At 43.1% G+C, this 18,446-nt stretch overlaps 1 protein-coding gene across 2 annotated transcripts in view; it reads left to right on the top strand.

The window, feature by feature from the left end:
* Positions 1-18,446, top strand: part of CRYBG3 (crystallin beta-gamma domain containing 3) — a 112,751-nt gene that overhangs the window by 83,739 nt on the left and 10,566 nt on the right. For both annotated transcript variants that reach the window (XM_037058982.1, XM_037058980.1), the window contains 2 exons: positions 1,207-1,333; positions 16,685-16,824. In XM_037058982.1, the coding sequence (XP_036914877.1) occupies positions 1,207-1,333; positions 16,685-16,824 (267 nt within the window). The remainder of the gene's footprint in view (positions 1-1,206; positions 1,334-16,684; positions 16,825-18,446) is intronic.

The following is an 18,446-nucleotide window of genomic DNA, read 5'->3' as shown; positions in this document are numbered from 1 at the left end:
TCCCTTTTATTTCTGTGGTATCAGTTGTAATACTAATACTTTCATTTCTGATTGTGTTTATTTGGGTCCTCTCTCTTCTTTTCTTGATGAGCCTACTTAAAGGTTTGTCTATTTTGTTTATCTTTTCAAAAAACCAATTCCTGGATTCACTGATCCTTAGAATTGTACTTTTAGCCTCTATGTCCTTTAATTCTGCTCTGATCTTGCTTATTTCCTTCCTTCTACTTGTTCTGGGCTGTCTTTGTTGTAGATTCTTACAAGGTCTAAATAAATAATGCACATGGAGGGCTAAACTCCATGCCTAACACACTGAAACCCTTTGATAAATGTTGGCTATAAATGCTTATTACACAGAAGATATGACAGTGAGTTATGGTGTCATAGAGCATTTCTGTGGTTTTCCAAAGGTAACCTGGTCTAGCCAGAGTACAGTACTGGTCACCTTAAAATACAGTGTTAGAACTTAAACACACCAACACTGAAGTAGTAACAGCCAATTTGTTTATTTCTTGGGCTCCTCCTTTTCAGAAGGGTGTATATACCCTTGTCTTAACCAAGCTTTGATAATTGAAGATAATTCACTATCAAAGATTCCAAAGGGTTTATTTCTTTTTTATAATCTTAGTTAGCAATCAACAACTGTGCAGATTTCATACACTGCTGTGTGATTTTAAAAGTCTGGCTTCTAACACACCCAGACTGAAGGCAAGCTGATTGTTAAATAAGGACACAAATTTTTATTTTTCCCTCAAAAGACCTCAATTGAGATCCAGACCTTAATAATCACTATAATTTGATCCCAGAGTTTGGTCCTTGAAAGCACTTAATGAAGTTAATGTCTTTAGCTTAAAACAGATGTCTTCTCTCAAATTTCTGTTCTATCACGTAATAGTTGGTGAGACCTTGGGCAAATCACCTAACCTTTCCAAGCTTTCATTATGTCGCCTGTAAAAATATGGTTTTATTTCATGGAATTTTGGAGGACACAGTGAAATAATGTATGTAAAGTACTCAGCCTCTGTCTGGCACATGGTGAGCAGTCAATAATGCTAGTGATACCTGTGTCTTTTAGAGCAACAGTGAGTATTTGCTGCTCATTGGCACCGTGACATTTGTGCCGTGCTCCTACCCCAGTTCCCACAGCATCACGAGGCGCCAATGCTGCCAGCTGAGGCAGGCTGACTGTCTCCCGGCTTATCTTTTTAGCTGGCTCCTGTATTACCAAGAGGACATTTCTGATAACCAGTGTGTGTTAGAAGAAGGCCTGTATGCGGACCTTACTTCCTGTGGCTGCCCGACATCTGCAATCAAATCCCTCAAGCCCATTGACTATGTAAGTACTTGGCTGAATGCATAATTATGAGACTTTCTTGTCCAGTTTAATTACCATAAATGAGGATGTGATGTTGGAAGCAATGATACATGGGCAAATATAAAAGTTTGAATAATTTAATTGTGGATTATAAACTTGAGACTCACTTATGAAATTGAACCAAAATGTAACCTGTAACATTGATATTTTCCTCTTTTTTTAAAAATCAGGAATGCTAAACTCAGGAACTAGAGTAATATATGCCTGGGTTTAAATCCCAGGTTGATGCTTTAACCAGTTTGAGTGACACTGACACAGCTATTTAGTATCCTCATCTGTAAAAGATAATATATTTATAAGCCACTGGGATATTAAATCAGAAGATGCTTGTAAAATATCCAATGCATGGTGAGCATTTGATAAGTGTTAGTTACTAGTATCATGGTTATAATTGTTAGAGCTACTTAATAAAAATAAAAATAATTTATCATTTTATTATTAGAGACATCACATAATTTTTCTGCTGCTCAGGTTTACAGTGTTACTTTGGGACATGGCCCATGACCGATGTTGATTTCAAACTTTGTTTTGGGGGAACTTGGGCTTTCCTGCCTGGTGCGTGCAGAATTATCTAGGCCACCTTAGAGGGCCACATTTATAAAGTGATTTCTCCTTTATCACATTTACTCAAAACTTTATACATGAGAAAAACAGGGTCACTACTCTGGGACATCAGCTCTGGGCTCCTAGTTAGTGGGGTTTCTGCAAAGGAAATAGTGAGGGTCTAGGATATTTTAAAAACGTGTAGTTATGGGGATTCCCTGAGAGCATTGATCACAGCAGAGACTTACAGTGGAACGACCCAAAGCTAGAGTGCAGGTGTCTCTCAGTTATTGAATCAGATGTCAATCTCTCAGATACTGAAATCAGTATTAGTCATGGGCCATGTCCCAAAGTAACACTGTAAACCTGAGCAGCAGAAAAATTATGTGATGTCTCTAATAATAAAATGATAAATTATTTTTATTTTTATTAAGTAGCTCTAACAATTATAACCATGATACTAGTAGCTCAGCTCCTTTCAGCCAGAGCTGACCTCAGGGGCGATACCCATACTCAGGATCTTTGATCCCAAACCAGGCAAAGTGCTCTTATTTTCACAGGGCATTTCTGGGTAGAGTATTCCTGGTACAGGCTAAGGACAGAGTCTTGGCTGCAAAACAAGAATGGAAATAGAATCCTTGGTCTCTCTCAGGGGCCCCTTAGACACCAACTTGGAAAGACTTAAGTGGCTACTCATACTTCCTGTCTGTGGAGGTAAAGCTGGTAGAAAATGAATAAGATCTGGTCACTCATTCCAGTGATTGATAAGACTGAAAAGGCATTGCAAAGGAGTCCACAATTACTTAGAAAGGAATTTTCTTAGGAATTTTAGTGGTCAAAGCAGCAGACAGATGCTTATTTGGTATTACCATATTTTTCAGACCATAAGATGCACCTAGGTTTTAGAGGAGAAAAGGAAAGAATAGGAAAAAAGAATTTTGAAGCAAAATATGTGGTAAAATATTAAATAACATAATATTTTACCAATGTAAATGTAAACAGAACTCAATAACAGCATTAACAACCACTTTTTCTCCCGAGTTTTGGGGGGAGAAGTGTGTGTGATAGTCTGAAAAATATGGGTAATTCTAAAAGCAAAATAAGAGTCTAACATGAAGATGTCACCCTGAAAGAATTTTACAGGGCTACTAATTCAGTGAGCTAAACCAACCGAATTTCTAAGGAAGGCATTTTAGAAACAGTCAGTATCAATCAGTATGACTATTTTTCTTTGAAGAGTTACAATTCTTTCACATCCTTGAAGTCAAAAATGAATGATTTACGTTAGTAGTGAAAGTAGAGGAATGTCTGTAGGTAAGGTGTGCAGCTGCACGTCCCGGTGTTGGCCCAGGTGAAGGTGCCCTCTGGGAAGGATTTGGGAACTATAGGCTTTTCACTCCAAGAACTGATTAAAGAGTACTTCAGTTTATGTAAAGACAGTACATTTCATTTTCTTAAGGCCTTTGCTTGGTAAGGTTTTAAGTCTTTGAAAAGTCTTGTCGAAGACCTGTTTAGGCAGTAGGTCTGGTGTTGAAATGGAAGGAATGTATGGTGAGTCTGGGGGTCCCGGCAAAGACCCACAGATGGCCGATGAAGAGGCCCCAGCAGGTAGCCTTTCCTTGATGAAGTCAGCCATGGCTCGCCTTAGTGGCCCTGAAGCCCCGAGTTGCTCAGACCCAGGAGACTAGTGTGTAAACCAGAAGGTCAGCTTGGTAATTTGTACTGGGTGGATTCTAGTGTCTAGGATGCTTGAGCGTTCTGTCCTGGCATTTTTCTGCCTCGCTAGAAGAACATGGGAAACTGAACTAGTCATTGGAAGGCTTTCTGTTGAGCATAGATTTGGGTAAAATGAGGTAGCTGTCTTGAGATTAGCTTACCTGGGATAACCTTCTCCACAAAAAAAAAATTCCCCACTCCCTAGGGTCCAGTGGCTCACTTTCTCCAGATTCTGTGCCTTGTTTCCCTGGAAAAAGCTCAACACACACTCTGCCTAACCTGCTTCTGTGAGTCCCTCACATCCGCTCTCCTCCTATGTCCTCACTTAGGGACCGATACACCTTTTTCTAGGCATTTGTAAGACCACTCCCTACGCCACAGTCCAGTGTGATCCTGGATTCATTCTAGGAAGTAATTCTGTCCAGCTGAGTTGACTTTACAGTTGAATCTGTAGAGTCCTGAGGGTGTTGCTGCCTGTGTGCAGTTGGCATTCCCAGACGTGCTGTGACTGAATGCTAAAGCATCATAATGGTATAATAGTGATAAGTCTTAAGATTTTATCTCTGTACAGGATCAGAATGTGTCACAATGACACTTTGTTCCAGGTGGATTTGCATTTGTGCAGACATAAGTTAACATTCCAGAAGTCCATGGGTGCGTAAATTGCAGTCGTTTTGCAGTGGAAAATGCTGGGAGTGGAGTTTATAATTTTGCTTCTCATTGTTGTGACCTTGGGCAAATCAAGTGTTTGGACTCAGTGAACTCATATATAAATGAACTCTTAGAACAAGTATTTTCCTATTTTTGACAGCCTCCTGCTGTGTTGCAAATAAGTATTTCGAGAATATTTCTAATTGGAAATGAAAAAGGATGTATCCAGCCTTAGGACTCACGTGATCTGTGGGAGTAAGATGGTGTGTCAGCCTTCAGTAAGGTTATGCTGTGTAACAGCCCCCAAATCAGTGGGTTAGGAGCCAGAGGCGGGTGGAAGACCTAAATGAAATATTTCAGTGTCGGCCTAACATCGTTTGGGGTAGCCTGCTTTTACGATGTTTCCATGGGAGCACCAGAACATGCATTGCTTCCGCAGTGTCTCTGAGGTGCCCTGGCATGGAAACCGGCCTCCTTTGAAGTAATATTCCAATCCTGGCAGCTATAAGTAGGCACGGCAACAGAAACATCATAGCAAGAGGCAACAGAAACATCATAGCAAGAGGCTGTAGAAAAACTTCAAATGAAATTATGACAGTGATGACATAAATGATCTTAAGAAGTGGAATGATTGGCCGTTCATTCTGTGCAAGAGTACTGAATAAGGTGCGCAGCTACAAATAGAAGACTATAAATTCAGCCACAGAATGAAAAGAAGTGATGAGTCCATAAAATATGAAGGAGTCTGGTTACTATGAAATTTTCGGCCGAATCCACTTAATGGTACTAACTATTCCGTAAATTTTGAAAGTGAAGGCCAACAGAAATCTACAGTACACACCTACTTCCTGATGAGACGTTGGAAGCATTACCCTTTAAATTCAGACAGAAGACAAAGAGCTGTACTATCACCACTTCTGTTCAACATTACTCTGGCATCCTAGCCACTGTAATAAGATTTAAACTATAAAAAAGTAGAAAGGAAGAAAAAAAATTGTCAAGGTTATCTACTACAGATAACTCATTAGGGTTAACATGAATTTTTTAAAGATTTTTTTAAAGATTTTATTTATCTTTAGAGGAGAAGGGAAGGAGAAAGGGATATAAACATCAATGTATGGTTGCCTCTCATGGGTCCCCTGCTGGGAACTGGCCTGCAACCCAGCCATGTGCCCTGACTGGGAATCGAACCGTGATCGTGTGGTTCACAGGCCCATACTCAATCCACTGATCTACACCAGCCAGGGCTTAAAGATTTATTTTTAAAGAGAGGGGAAGGGAAGGAGAAATAAAGGGAGAGAACATGAACATGTGGTTGCCTCTTAAGCACCCCACTAGAGGCCTGACCTGCAACCCAGGCGTGTGCCCTGACTTGGGAATCCAACCAGCAATCCTTTGGTTTGCAGGCCTGTGCTCAATCCACTGAGCTACACCAGCCAGAGCTAACATTAATTTTTTGAAGTTGTAGAATACAACATAAATAGCAATTAAACCATAGGGTACTTAGGAATAAATTTAATACAAGGCAAGAGTTCTGAGTTCTATATGGGGAAAATTATAAAAGCTTTATTGAAGGATATAAAAGATGGAGAGGTAAATTTTTCTAGATGAGCAGACTCAGTATTGTAAAGTTGCGGTCTTCCCCCAAATTAATACAGTTTTGGTCAAAATGCTTACAGAAACTTCCATCTTTTTTAGAGGGTAGTAAAATATAACAAGCTTATCCTAAAATCAATTTGAAAAATAAGGGTCCAAAATAGCCAAGATACTAAGAACAACAGGCAAGACCACTTATGTATTTCATCATACAGCATAGTAACTAAGACACTGGGTGCTGGTGTTAGGAGAGGTGAGGGGAGCGGTGGATCAGGCAGTGTGGAGGAGACTGACCTACGTAAATAATGGAATGTGGGAAGCGGCAGAAATAGCGTTACAGTGGGGCTGTTACGAACTATTAAATAAATGGTGTTGAGACAATTGGCCCTTTTTGTGGAAAAAGAATCTTGCAGTGCTCCCAACACAAAAATGAGTTCCAGATGGATTAATGGCAACCTAAATGTGAAAAACAAACTAAAACTTAGAGGAAAACATAGGACCGTACCTTAGTGACAGTGTGGTAGGGTGTGTTTAATCACAAAGCACAAGTCAGTAAAAGGCAAATGTATTAGCTTCCTATTGCTGCTGTAGCAAACCAGCACAGGCTTAGTGGCTTAACCACAGCAACTGTCTTGCAGTTTTGGAAGTCAGAAGTCTATAAAGGGTCTCACTGGGGAAAAATTAGGTGTTGGCAGGACTTCTGGAAGATGCTAGAGGACACTGCTTCCTGGCCTTCTGTGGTTTCTAGAGGTCCCCTGCACGCCTTGGCTCACAGCCCTCTTCCGTCTTCCAAGTGCATCACTCTAAGAGCTTCTGTCTGTTGTCTCTGGGCTTCTGCCTCCCTCTGGTATGGACCCTCGTGATTGTATTAGGCCTGTCTGGATAACTGAGACTAATTCCCTCACCTCAAGATCCTTAACTCTTAATCACATCTTCAAAGTCCTCCTGTTGACCACGTCGGGTGACCCATTCACAGGTTTTAGGAATTAGGCTGTGGACATTTTGGGAGATGGGGTGGAGGTGAGGGAATACTAGTTATTCAGCCTACCACAGCAAGCCCCAGACTAGGGGAGTATATTTGCAGCTTTTATAATCTGCAGAGGTTTGGTGCACAGAAGAGAAAAAGAGCTTTCCAATCAATTGGGAAAAAAGAAAAACCTGATTCCAAACTTGGCAGAGGATATGAATAGTCATTTCATAGAGGAGAGAAAAAAATTGCTAAGGACATTCAGAGGATGTTAGACCTCACAAGGGATGAAGTAAATGCAAATTGAAACAATAATTAGGTTACACTCCCTTCCTTTTAGACACATACATTTGAAAACCTGAGAACACCAAGGTATAATTTAACGGCAGAGAAGTAGAATTCACAGCTAGCAGGAGGCGTGTTGGGGGTGGGGGGAGGAAAAACAGGTGTCTGGTGTGGCGTCAGTGGATGGAGCCAATCAGAGCACACTCATGCAAGAAAGTGGTACGGCCGTTACAGTGGGGGCGGGGGAGCTGCACGAGGTCCTAACGCGAGTTACAGTAAGATAAATGTATGCAGTGAGGTACATTTGTGTGGAAGTTAAAAACAAAGGATGCGTAACAATTAGTGAAGTATAAACGCGTGATCTGGAAGGATTCACAAGTTCAGCATAGTGGTTACCTCCAGGGAGAGGGAGAAGTTAACAATTCAGCTGCCCCTGTTATGTTTTACTTATTTGTACAATTTGATACAACTGTAGTAAAATTAAAATGTATTGCTTTTCAGTGTTGAGAACATGGTCATCTGTACATTATTTATCCTTTTCGAACTGTATTATAACTTTTTAAAAGGGGCAGGGGAGGAAGATGACCAGTCAGAAAGGCAGAGCTGCCACGAAGCTGACTGTCCCAGCCCAGAGAGTGGCTCTGTGACGGGGGCTGCAGCTCACCTGGGAAGGCCAATGGATGGTGCTTGGCAGCCGCGGGACCTGGGCTTGCCTGTGGCAGCTCTGAGCATCGGCTTTTTCTTCTAACAAAATGTAAGGGCTAAATGAACTAGCTATTGCATGGTAAGCCTTTAGCACGTGATAAGCACTTGCTATTGTAACAGCCCATAGACCGTAATTACTATGTGTTGTGCAACATCAAGATTTGATAGGCTGAACGTGTTTGCCTGGTTTTGTTTTAAACAGGCCGAGTAACTATTTTTGCCAGCACACTCTTTAGTATTTCCCTGGAATGGAAGGGTTTCGAANCCTGTGGCAGCTCTGAGCATCGGCTTTTTCTTCTAACAAAATGTAAGGGCTAAATGAACTAGCTATTGCATGGTAAGCCTTTAGCACATGATAAGCACTTGCTATTGTAACAGCCCATAGACCGTAATTACTATGTGTTGTGCAACATCAAGATTTGATAGGCTGAACGTGTTTGCCTGGTTTTTTTTTAAACAGGCCGAGTAACTATTTTTGCCAGCACACTCTTTAGTATTTCCCTGGAATGGAAGGGTTTCGAAGTATACATCATGGATACTTCCCTTGAATTCAGTGCATTTGTTCTTAGTTTTTCAGCTGTGGTTCTTAGTTTTTTAGCTGTGGTTCATTTGGCAAAGATTGGGGTGAAATGATCCGTCTGTGCAGTTATGGCTGCTCCTAGTGGCTGATGGCTAGATATTTTTTAAATAATGTAACATGTTATATATAGATTCTAACCAATTAACACAATCCTGAAGTACTATCAGCACATTTTCAAACCACAAGTGGTGATTCAAAACTCAACTAGACAGTGTCAACGTACTAGTATGTGTAGTTTTCAAAATGCCAAAAACTAGTAGTTTTTTATGCCCTGGCTGGTGTGGTGCCACTGACTGGAGCATAGTCCCATGGGCCAAAAGGCTGTGGGTCTGATTTCCAGTCAGGGCACACACCTAGGTTGCAGGTTCAGTCCCCAGTTGGGGCACGTACAGGAGGCAACAGTTGATGTTTCTCTGTCATATCATTGTTCCTCCCTGAGAAACAAACATCTAAAAACGTTACTAGTTACTTACATTTAAATTTTGCATCCAATTATATTGAACATGTCTTGATAGAAATCTAGTCCTTCTAGCAAAGTACTTTACCAGGGTGTCAAAGCTTTAAATTCAGATGGCCAGCATACTGTTAAGCTGGTGGGGTGGGTCGTACATATAGGGGGTCATACATATAGTCCAGCTGAGCAAGATGAAGTCAGGTACTTCAGACAGTATCACACCTGCCAATCAGAAACATCCCACACGACAAAATCACCGTAAGACCATGTTAGAACGGTCGGGCAGGGATTAAGAGCACAGGTTCTGGAGCCACGCCATCTAGATTCAGATGCCAGCTCTTCCACCTGCTGTGTGCCACCTGTGCCTCGAATCTTTACCTGTGAGTGGGGTAATAGCTGTACCCACACCAAACAGAAGCTGTGTGGATTGAGTGAGTACAGTTCTACAAACCCTTATCTGAATGTGTCTTGGGCGTTGCCGTTTTTTACATTTAAAAAAATATATGGCTGTCATATGTCATCCAAGCAAACAGTCCCAGGAGGGTTCTGGGCAGCACCCCGCAACTAAACACATGCCTATTTCTATAGCAAAATATATTCATAGCTACACAAATTAGGTAAGTATTATAGATAGTCTTGTACTTACTCAGGTCTGGTTTTGTTGTCAAATGAATTAGGAAAAATAATTGGGGTGTTAGAGCTTTTTGGGTTTCAGAGATACACTAAAGGGGTAGGGATGGAGGTATATCTCACACCTGGCACGTGGTAGGTGGTAATATGCAAGTTATTGTATTATTGCTGTTTACTATTACTATTGCTGTCATTTAAAATATTAGTTTATTTATAGGATGAGGATTGAGGAGGGTTTTTCTTGCTTTACCACACCCTCCCTCTGGAAACCGTAGCTCTTTGCATGGTGTGGCCCCGACCCAGGAGGAGTGTCCTGTCGCCACGGACACCTGAGAAGAGTCTCTGGCCCCGGGGGTTGGCTGCTTCCTAAGCTGGCGGGGACTGAGGCCAAGAGATTTGTAGAGCTCAGGCTGTAATCAAACGCTGGGGGTGTCTTTTGCCCTTGATGGTTCGGATTACTCTGGGAGCTTCAGTTTTGAAGACTATTAATAGTCTCTTCCTAGTTTCATGTTCGAAAATGTATCAGAAAATACGATTTTAAAATATTTTTTCAGCACTCTATTTCTGAATAATTATCTATTAACCATCCCCGCCATCTTGCCTACATTAGCTCTTAATGTTGACCCTCATAACCTTCCAAACCTTTAAGGACATTTATAAATGAACTGTATTTATAAAGTTAATATAAGGAGAAATTAAGACCATTTAAATTAAAACTGTTTAAATAGTTTAAAATCAAGTTAAATATATATCAGACCTCTGGGGGGAGGCAGTGACTTTAAGCTTTGAAAGAATAGATGTTCTCAGATGAAGTTTGAAAGACTGGACCACGTGATATCTTGTTGCTGGTAGTGGAGGGTCGGATATTGTCTGCACCAGTTGGTCGGTCATACTATTTTTCCTTGGTTAACATTACCAGTTTATATTCTTTGTTCCTTTATATATTAGATCTCTTAGCATAGCCTTACTGGCTTATGAGGGGGGACCCCCAAAATGGAATTTATCTATAAAAAATTGTGTATTTATTCTCACGTACTTAAACTTCAGTGACCTTCAAAGTACTCCCCATTTTATGTAAAAACACCTAGTGAGACATTCTTTCCAGCTCAAAACAGTGTTTGAACTTGTCCATTTTAATGCCTTTTCGTGCTTCTCCCATTTTTTGTTTCACCTCTTTCACATCAGCAAAATGTTTCTCTTCGAGTATTTTTTTCATCCAGGGAAACAAAAAAAAAGTTGCTTAAGGCAAGATTGGGTGAATAGGGAGGATGTGGCATGGATGGCTTGCTATTTTTAGTCAAAAACTACTGAACACTCAGTGTAGTGTGGGCAGGTGTGCTCAGAAATCACCCATCATGAAATGGGCAAATGCATCGAAAGAGCTTTCAGAAAAAAGTTCACTGAAGCTGAGCACAGCCTCTCACAGTGCCAGCCAGTGCTCTGACACAGGTGGGTTCCTGGGACACTGACCTAGTGGGGGGAGCCTGTACTACAAGGAGCCTGCCCTCCAGAAGATAATTCCTTTTTTCTTTGGGTCCCCCCTTACATATCGACTCATAAAAATATTGTATGATCTCAGTCATTTTCTGCACTGTTTCAAACTCCCTGCATTGTCATTTTCAAAACCATTTTTGTGATCCCCGCACCAAGTTTTTTGTTGTATCCTTAAGATAAATTTCTAGATGTAGAATCAGTAGATCATCTTTGAATTTGGGAATGAATTTGGTGGCATTTAATGCGTCACAAAAGCCTTTTTTAAAAGACCTTTTAGGCATTCTGCAAAAGGAGGAGAGGAAATGTACACAGGCACTAGTTTTCTTAAAATAATGCTTAGCGTTTAAATTGCATTTGCATCATCTTTAATTTTTTACCTCTATGGGATTTAAAACAGTTACATCAGCCCGGGCCAGATGGCTCAGCTGATTGGAGTATCGCCCTGTACACCAAAATGATTGCAGGTTCAATTCCCTGTCAGGGCACATGCCTAGGTTGTGGGTTTGATTCTCAGTTGGGTCTCATACTGGAAGCAACCAGTCAATGTTTTTTTCCTCTCTCTCTCCCTCCCCCTCCTCCCTTTTCCTCTCTCTCTAAAAGCAATAAATATGTCCTCAGGTGAGGACTAATAAATAAAATAAAACAACTACAACATCATGTTAGCCATTAAATGCCTTTAACGTAGATGTCTATAGCTCTTAACCACAGCAGACTCTGCTGGTGCAAGTGTTGCTGATAGTGGCTTCTGAGCCCTGTCCGGCTCCTTGCCTGTCGCCCTTCCTTACACTTAGTAACCCAACAAGTAGTAAAGAGTGTGGGGAGGTAAGCCAGAATGCTCTTTCAAAAGCTTAGGGGTGAGGAGGTAGGAGAGAGTCCAACAGTTAAGTCAGGAGCATATCTTTCAGTAATGGCTGTCCGCTTGGTCTCCGTCGCCAGTCAGTGGGTGCTTTAGGGTCTGCTCCTGGCTGCACGTCTAACCTAGTGCTGCTCTGCACGCTAAGTACACATTTCAGTAAACTGTCAGGATGCTCCCAGTTTTTATTTTGCAGATGGCAGAAGAGGTGCCTAAGCCACATGTGGTTATTCAAATTTAAATGAATTAAAATTAAATGAAGAAAACTCAGTCCCTTGGTCACAGTGTGGCCAGCAGCCACGTACGGAAGAGTGGACGTACCAACATTGCCCTCACTACAGACAGTCCTGTGTGCGGAGCTTCAGCCCTTCCCCCATCAGCAGTTAACCTTTGCCAAATAATGTAATCAGAGAAAGGGACTCACACACTTAACCTGTTTTTAAAACCTGAAAATGACTTGGCATTCTTTTTCTGTCCTTTCATTCACAGACTGACTCCCGTCAGAGGGTCTGGGTTGATGGACTAGACTTCTTACTCCTTCCCCAGAAGCAGCCCTCCTGTCTCGGGTTACTCAGCTGCTTTCTGTCCCACTACCCCCTTCCTTCCTTCCTTTTCCTTCCTACCTTCCTTCCTTCATACTCACAAGCATGCCCATCAGCCACTAGCTCATGTCCCTCCTTCTCCTCAAACTATTTCTAATAGATACACTCCCCCTGCAGTTTCTCATCACTCACCCCTCTGCCCTTGCAGCCTAGATGCCACCCCCTCTCCCACAAGCCAAACAGTTGTTTTAGGTTACCAGCTGCCTCCTGACTGCCAAACCCAGAGTGCCGCACCAGTCACCCTTTCCTCAACACCACAGACACAGACGTATTTGATACTTACAGTCTCCCCTCTTGCCATGACCTTTCCTCTTTGGCTCTCCTCCCCTGGGTCATTTGTTCAGTCAGCTCTGCCCATCTTTGTAGGTCAGTGCAGTTCTGTTTTCCATCCATTTCCATTTATCAACCATAACTGGCTCGAGCTATGACTCACATTCTGAGAGTCCTAGCCTTACCGTGTCTATACTTGGTTTTTCTCTGAACTCCAGATGAGAAGGTCCAGTGCTTGTTGAACATCTCTGTTCAGATTATTCCATCTTGCCCTGACAGGTGTGACCCAGTTTGTTGGGCATTGTCCCGCAAACCAAAAGGCTGCAGGTTCAATTCCCAGTCAGGGCGCATGCCTGGGTTGCAGGCCAGTTCCCAGCAGGGGACCCATGAGAGGCAACCATACATTGATATTTCTCTTCTTCTCTTCCTCTTTAAAGATAAATAAATAAATTTTTTTAAATAAATAAGATTTAAAAAAATATATCCTACCTCTTTCTCCACATTAGAACATCCACTTCCAGGCGTAAATTCTTAGCTCTGGAGCGTGTTTCCCTTCCAGGTTTCCTTCCACAGGACAAGCCATCCCACCCCACCCGCCACCACATCTCTTCACACTGCCCACACTGTCTCCTCAGTCACTCACTCCACGGCTGTCATGTCTCTTTTGTCACTGTGGTGGCTTTCCTCACCGGTGCTAACCTTCCACACCTGCCCCGGTAGCAGGCCTGGTTCTGTCTTGAGCCTGGTGTGTTCTTCCAGTGCTTTTACTTCCACTCTCTCTTTTCTTCACTCATGTTGTTGCCAGATATAGTTCCTGAAGGCCATTTTTTAAAAGTGCACATACATGCACCTATATATGCAAACATATGTGTAATGATTACCAATTTAAATTTTGAATAAGCAATATATTCCCATGGTTCACAAATCAAAAAATACCAAAAGGCATGTAGTAAAAAACTTGGTTTCTGCCCTGACCGGTGTGGGTTGTGGGTTTAGTTCCCAGTCAGGGCATGTACCTGGGTTTCGAGTTCTGTCCCAGACCAGGGCACGTATGAGAGGCACCTGATCCATGTTTCTCTCACATTGATGTTTCTCTCCCTCTCTTCCTTCCCTTTGCTCAAGAAATCTTGGCCCCTACTTGTGCCCTTTATCCGCTCAAAGCATATCCTACTGAAGGGCAGTCATGGTTAGTTTTATACTTACTGTTTTAAGAAAATTTTCAACATATAGACAAGCATATGTGTGTGTGCATGTGTGAACTATCCCTTCTGCTTGTCATGGTAGCATGGGAAGTATGCGGTTCTACACTATTCTTCACTTAGTATTTGCTTCTGAAGAATAAATCTTATAGATCTATCATAAAGATCTTGTTACAGGAAACAACTCAGCCGCTTTCGGGTGTACAGAGTGGAACTTCATTTACACTCGCGGACCCAGAGGAGGCAGTCTCCAAATTCTGGGCCCCGAGCTCGGGCAGGGGCTTGCTTATATAGTGTGGCATGTGGGAGCAATTTTACTAAGCCTACGTGGCAGAAGCAGGTTTACAGAAGCAAGAAAGCAGGGCTGCTGATAGGGTCACACAATGTTCTTTTGTTCTTACTTAGTTACTTAGTTGCTCACCCTTCCTTATCTTAGTGGCTCAGCAAATGGACCGTGTCCTTCTGACTTGTCCAGGCTTGTCTAAGCAGGTCTCCTACTACAATCTTATTTTTTACAGCTGTATGGAATTCTCTATAAAGGTACCATAATGTATTTAACCAGTCCCTTCTCAATAGACATTTAACTCATTCCCCATCTTTTGTTATTCCTAACACTTTTGCAAGGAAAAACACTTTCATAATTTATTTTGCTCTTATGCAAGTATATCTACAGCTCAGTTGTGAGAGTCAGTTCTTTGCTATGGACCATTCGCTGACCGTCCACAGTGCCTGTGGCTAGTGCTGTGCTTCTCATGCCCAAGCCACACACGCTTCAGCCCAGCCCCAGTCCCCAGTCCTAAAGCCTTCCCGGGCTCCCCAGTGCAGTGACCTGTCTCTGCCCCATCAGTGTTGGAGGAGAAGCAGGCAGCTCGATGGACGGTAGCAAACAGTGGGAGCATGTGGCCCTGCTTCCTGTTGGACTCTGCAGTCTAGCTAAACGGGTCGCCTCGCTGCACCCCTAACACACCCGGGCAGTTTCTGCCTCCCTTCCTTTGCACAGAGTCCCTCTGCTCCGTCCCAGCCTGTCCAGATCCACAGCCTCCCCTAGAGACCGAGCTCACACACTGCCACAACCATGAACTTCCTTGAGTCCTGCTCCTTTCTGCTAAAAACAGCCCAGCTTTCCACTAAGTGCTCTCACAGGGCATGTCCTTTCCCACCCGGGGATATGCTACAGGACCCGTGCAGTCCTGATTTAGCTGCTTGTTAGTGATGCCTCGAACATAGAACACTGCCTTGCTTTGATTTCGTGTTTGTATTTTTCCTTATCACTACAGATCAATTTCCTTTATTTCTCTTCATCAAAATTTATTTTTTCCCAAAGGCAGGAAGGGTCCTATCTCTGACTGTGACTGGGGAGTTCCTAGGCAGGGCATGGGCCCTTACGCACTCAAAGGTTTTCCTGTTTCAATCCGAAATACTGGAAAGGGCCATCAAAGCCACATAAACCCTGTTCGTGTTTCTCCATGGTGTCCTGCCGGTTTGTCAGCCGCCCACATATGGAGCAGGCCTGTTACCTTATTTTTTATTATTTTTTACTTAATTTCCTCTTTATTTTTTTAGTTCCATCCCATGCTCCCTCCCCTTTGGCAACCAACAGTTTATTCTGTCTCTGAGTGTTTCTCTTTTTTTGTTTCTGAGATTACACACTTAAGAGGATCATACAGTATCTGTCTTTCTCTGTGCAGCATATTTCACTTGGTAACTATTCTCTAGGTCCGTCCACCTGGTCACAAATGGCAAGATTTCATTACTTTTTACTGCTGAGAAATACTGTTTCTGTGACATATGTCACACCTTCTTTGTCCACTCTTCTAATGACGAACGTCTGCATGGCATCCACACGCTGGCTGTTCCTAGTAACACAGTGAACAGGAGGGCACATATATGTTTCCCAATTAGTGGTTTTGTTCTCATCGGATAAATGCCCAGAAGTGGAACCACTGACTCGATTGGCAGGCCTGTCTTTAACTTTTCGAGGGCTCTCCGGACTTTTGCATCAGCGGCGGCACTAACTTACAGTCCCACCAACAGTGTGCAAGGATTCCCTTGCTGTGGCGTGTCCTAAGGGTTCAAACATTTGACAAACAAAAGATCTTTATTTGTGGAGTTTCCCTTAATAAATAAACACTGAACATGTGCTACAAAAAATAGAGGAAAAACATTTCTAGCTCACAGGAGACTTCAGTAGATTACAATCACTTCGATTGTTCATCCCCAAGCCTCCTCCCAGGGTGTCTTGCGTGTGCCAAGGAGTGAAAGGGCCGTGTTGGTTCTGTTGTGGGTCTAACACGAGGGTTCGGGGAGCCCTTGCTTTCAGTGCAGAAACCCCCCCGTGCCCTGGTGCATTCTGGCCTGTTGTTAAGTTAAAAATGCCTTCCTCCCCCTCCTAGGAATGTTCTTAAAAGCCTAGAGCCCTGAAGTCTGCATTCTCAGCGACTACTCTGTGGCCTCCTGGCTGGAGGCCAGAATGAGGGTGCCGTTCTGGCCGTGTTGATGTCGTCACCAGCTAAAAGCATTAGCAGCCCCTAACATGTGATTAGAAGCAAGTGTCTGTTTCTGTTATGAAAATGAAATTGTTCTCTGAAACTTTTACTTTTAAAACTACTCTCACCAGTGCAGTTTTGACCGAAACATCTTGAGAGGGGAGAGCAGGGAACTATATGCCTTTGAGAGCCCAGTGGGTCCAGGGTGCCCCGCGTCTGACTGCGCGTCCCTGAGCTGTGGCCGCCCATGTGGTGATGCTTTCCCCTTTCTGTGCTGTTAGGTGTTTGAAGAACCTTCCATCAGCCTTTTTGCTCTGGAACACTGTGAGGGGAGAGAGTTACATCTAGAGGAGGCCGTGAACTCTGTTCTGAACAAGGACCTGCACTTCTACACCCAGTCCGTGTGGGTGAAGAGTGGACTGTAAGTACAGGGGAAGGCCTTGGCCTGGTTCAGCCACAGCTTTACCGCGGAGCCACGGAGATACTCTTTGTTCCCTCGCTGCTGTGGGCTTTTTTCTCTCAATGTATTAGTAGATTCTGCTTAAATTCGAGAAGCCCGCGGGCCATGGCTTCTGGGGGAAGAGCCCTTGGGAGAGAAAGGCGGCCTTGTGTGCGGAGCATGTGTCGTGGAGCGGGAGTGTCGGATGGCCCTAACCAGTGGAGCCCACTGCCTGTTCTGAAGAACTAGTTAAATCAGCAACTTGGGTTGAGATCATTGGCTGCACATAGTTACAAAGTGACTATTTGTAAGATTCATAGTATTTCGCCATATTTTGATTTGGCGTCTTGTTTGTCAGAGAGCTCTTTGCCCCAGGATGCTTGCTTCCAGGCTGCAAGTACCTTGTTTGAGGAGGCCTGCCCTCCCACCCTGCTGTGCCTTCCAGCCGCGGTAGTTGGGAAGGGGGTGGGGGAGTGGGGGCGGGGTCCAGGTTCAGGTCTGCTGGGGCCTGCACTTTTACAGTCTGGGGGGTCTATTTAAGAGACAGGAAAATGAAGGAAACATAAATCAGGTGTGAACTTTGTATATTTATTTAGAACAAAATGGTAAGAGGCCTTGCAAATGAAGGGCCAGGAAGCAGAAGCTGTTTGCTTCCGGGAAAATCTGCCTCTCGGCCACTCTGAGGACTGGCTGCGCAGCCCGCCCCGTGCCCTGCCAGCCCTGCTGGCCCTGCCCGCCCTGCCGGGGTTTTGGAACTGAGAGGCAGCTAAAACACCACACACAGCCTCCCTGATTAATATAAAGAGGACTGTTATTCTAGTCTAATGACTTTTAAACTGTGTAACAATCAACTCTGCGTGTTTAAATATCTGAGAATAATGAAAGAGAAAGCCAAGAATATAAATTGATTTGAAAATTAAGTCAACCACTATAATAAGTGGCTTTCGTATTATTCACATGTAATACTTTAATTTTTTTCTTCAAAGCACTTCACATGGTTTGATATTTATTAAACATGAATTAATTTACTAAGAATAATAATCCCCATATCATAGGCCAGTATCTTATTTAACACTTTGTTTGAACTGAATTCCATATCCCTGGATTTTTATACATTTCACAGCATTTTTGTTTTTCTTTACATTCCTGAAACTGGTATTTATTGACTCATCTCTGAAAACTTTGCACCATCTCATTTCACTCATTTGTAGAAAACTGGTGCCATTTCACCTTGACATTACTTTTCTTTTATTCTCTACCTACGCTCACTGTTCTGGCTTCTCTGGGAGAGGTGTGCTGCACAGAGGGAGGGACACCGAGGGCTGTCTGACGGGCTTCCCGCCACACGTGCTTGTGGGACACTGCCTGACACGCAGCCAGCTGGCTGCCCTCGGTGACAGGCCTGGTTTTGCTTTGCCTAATCCCCTTGTTATTCTGCATCCCTGATCTTCGAGGAGAATGGGGGCCGTGCTTAGTGCACCGTCCCTCACAGCGTTTCACCTGTGCAGTTCACCTAGATGAATGTATAATGAGGTACAGTTTATTAAAATGTTGCCTAGGTTTTGTAATGGAAACTTCCCTGCCTCTCTAAAGAATCTGCATCG

Source organism: Sturnira hondurensis, unplaced genomic scaffold, assembly GCF_014824575.4.
Source record: "Sturnira hondurensis isolate 20B ecotype Veracruz unplaced genomic scaffold, ASM1482457v3 Scaffold0010428, whole genome shotgun sequence".
Taxonomy (NCBI): domain Eukaryota; kingdom Metazoa; phylum Chordata; class Mammalia; order Chiroptera; family Phyllostomidae; genus Sturnira; species Sturnira hondurensis.
This window is presented reverse-complemented; position numbering and strand designations above follow the sequence as displayed.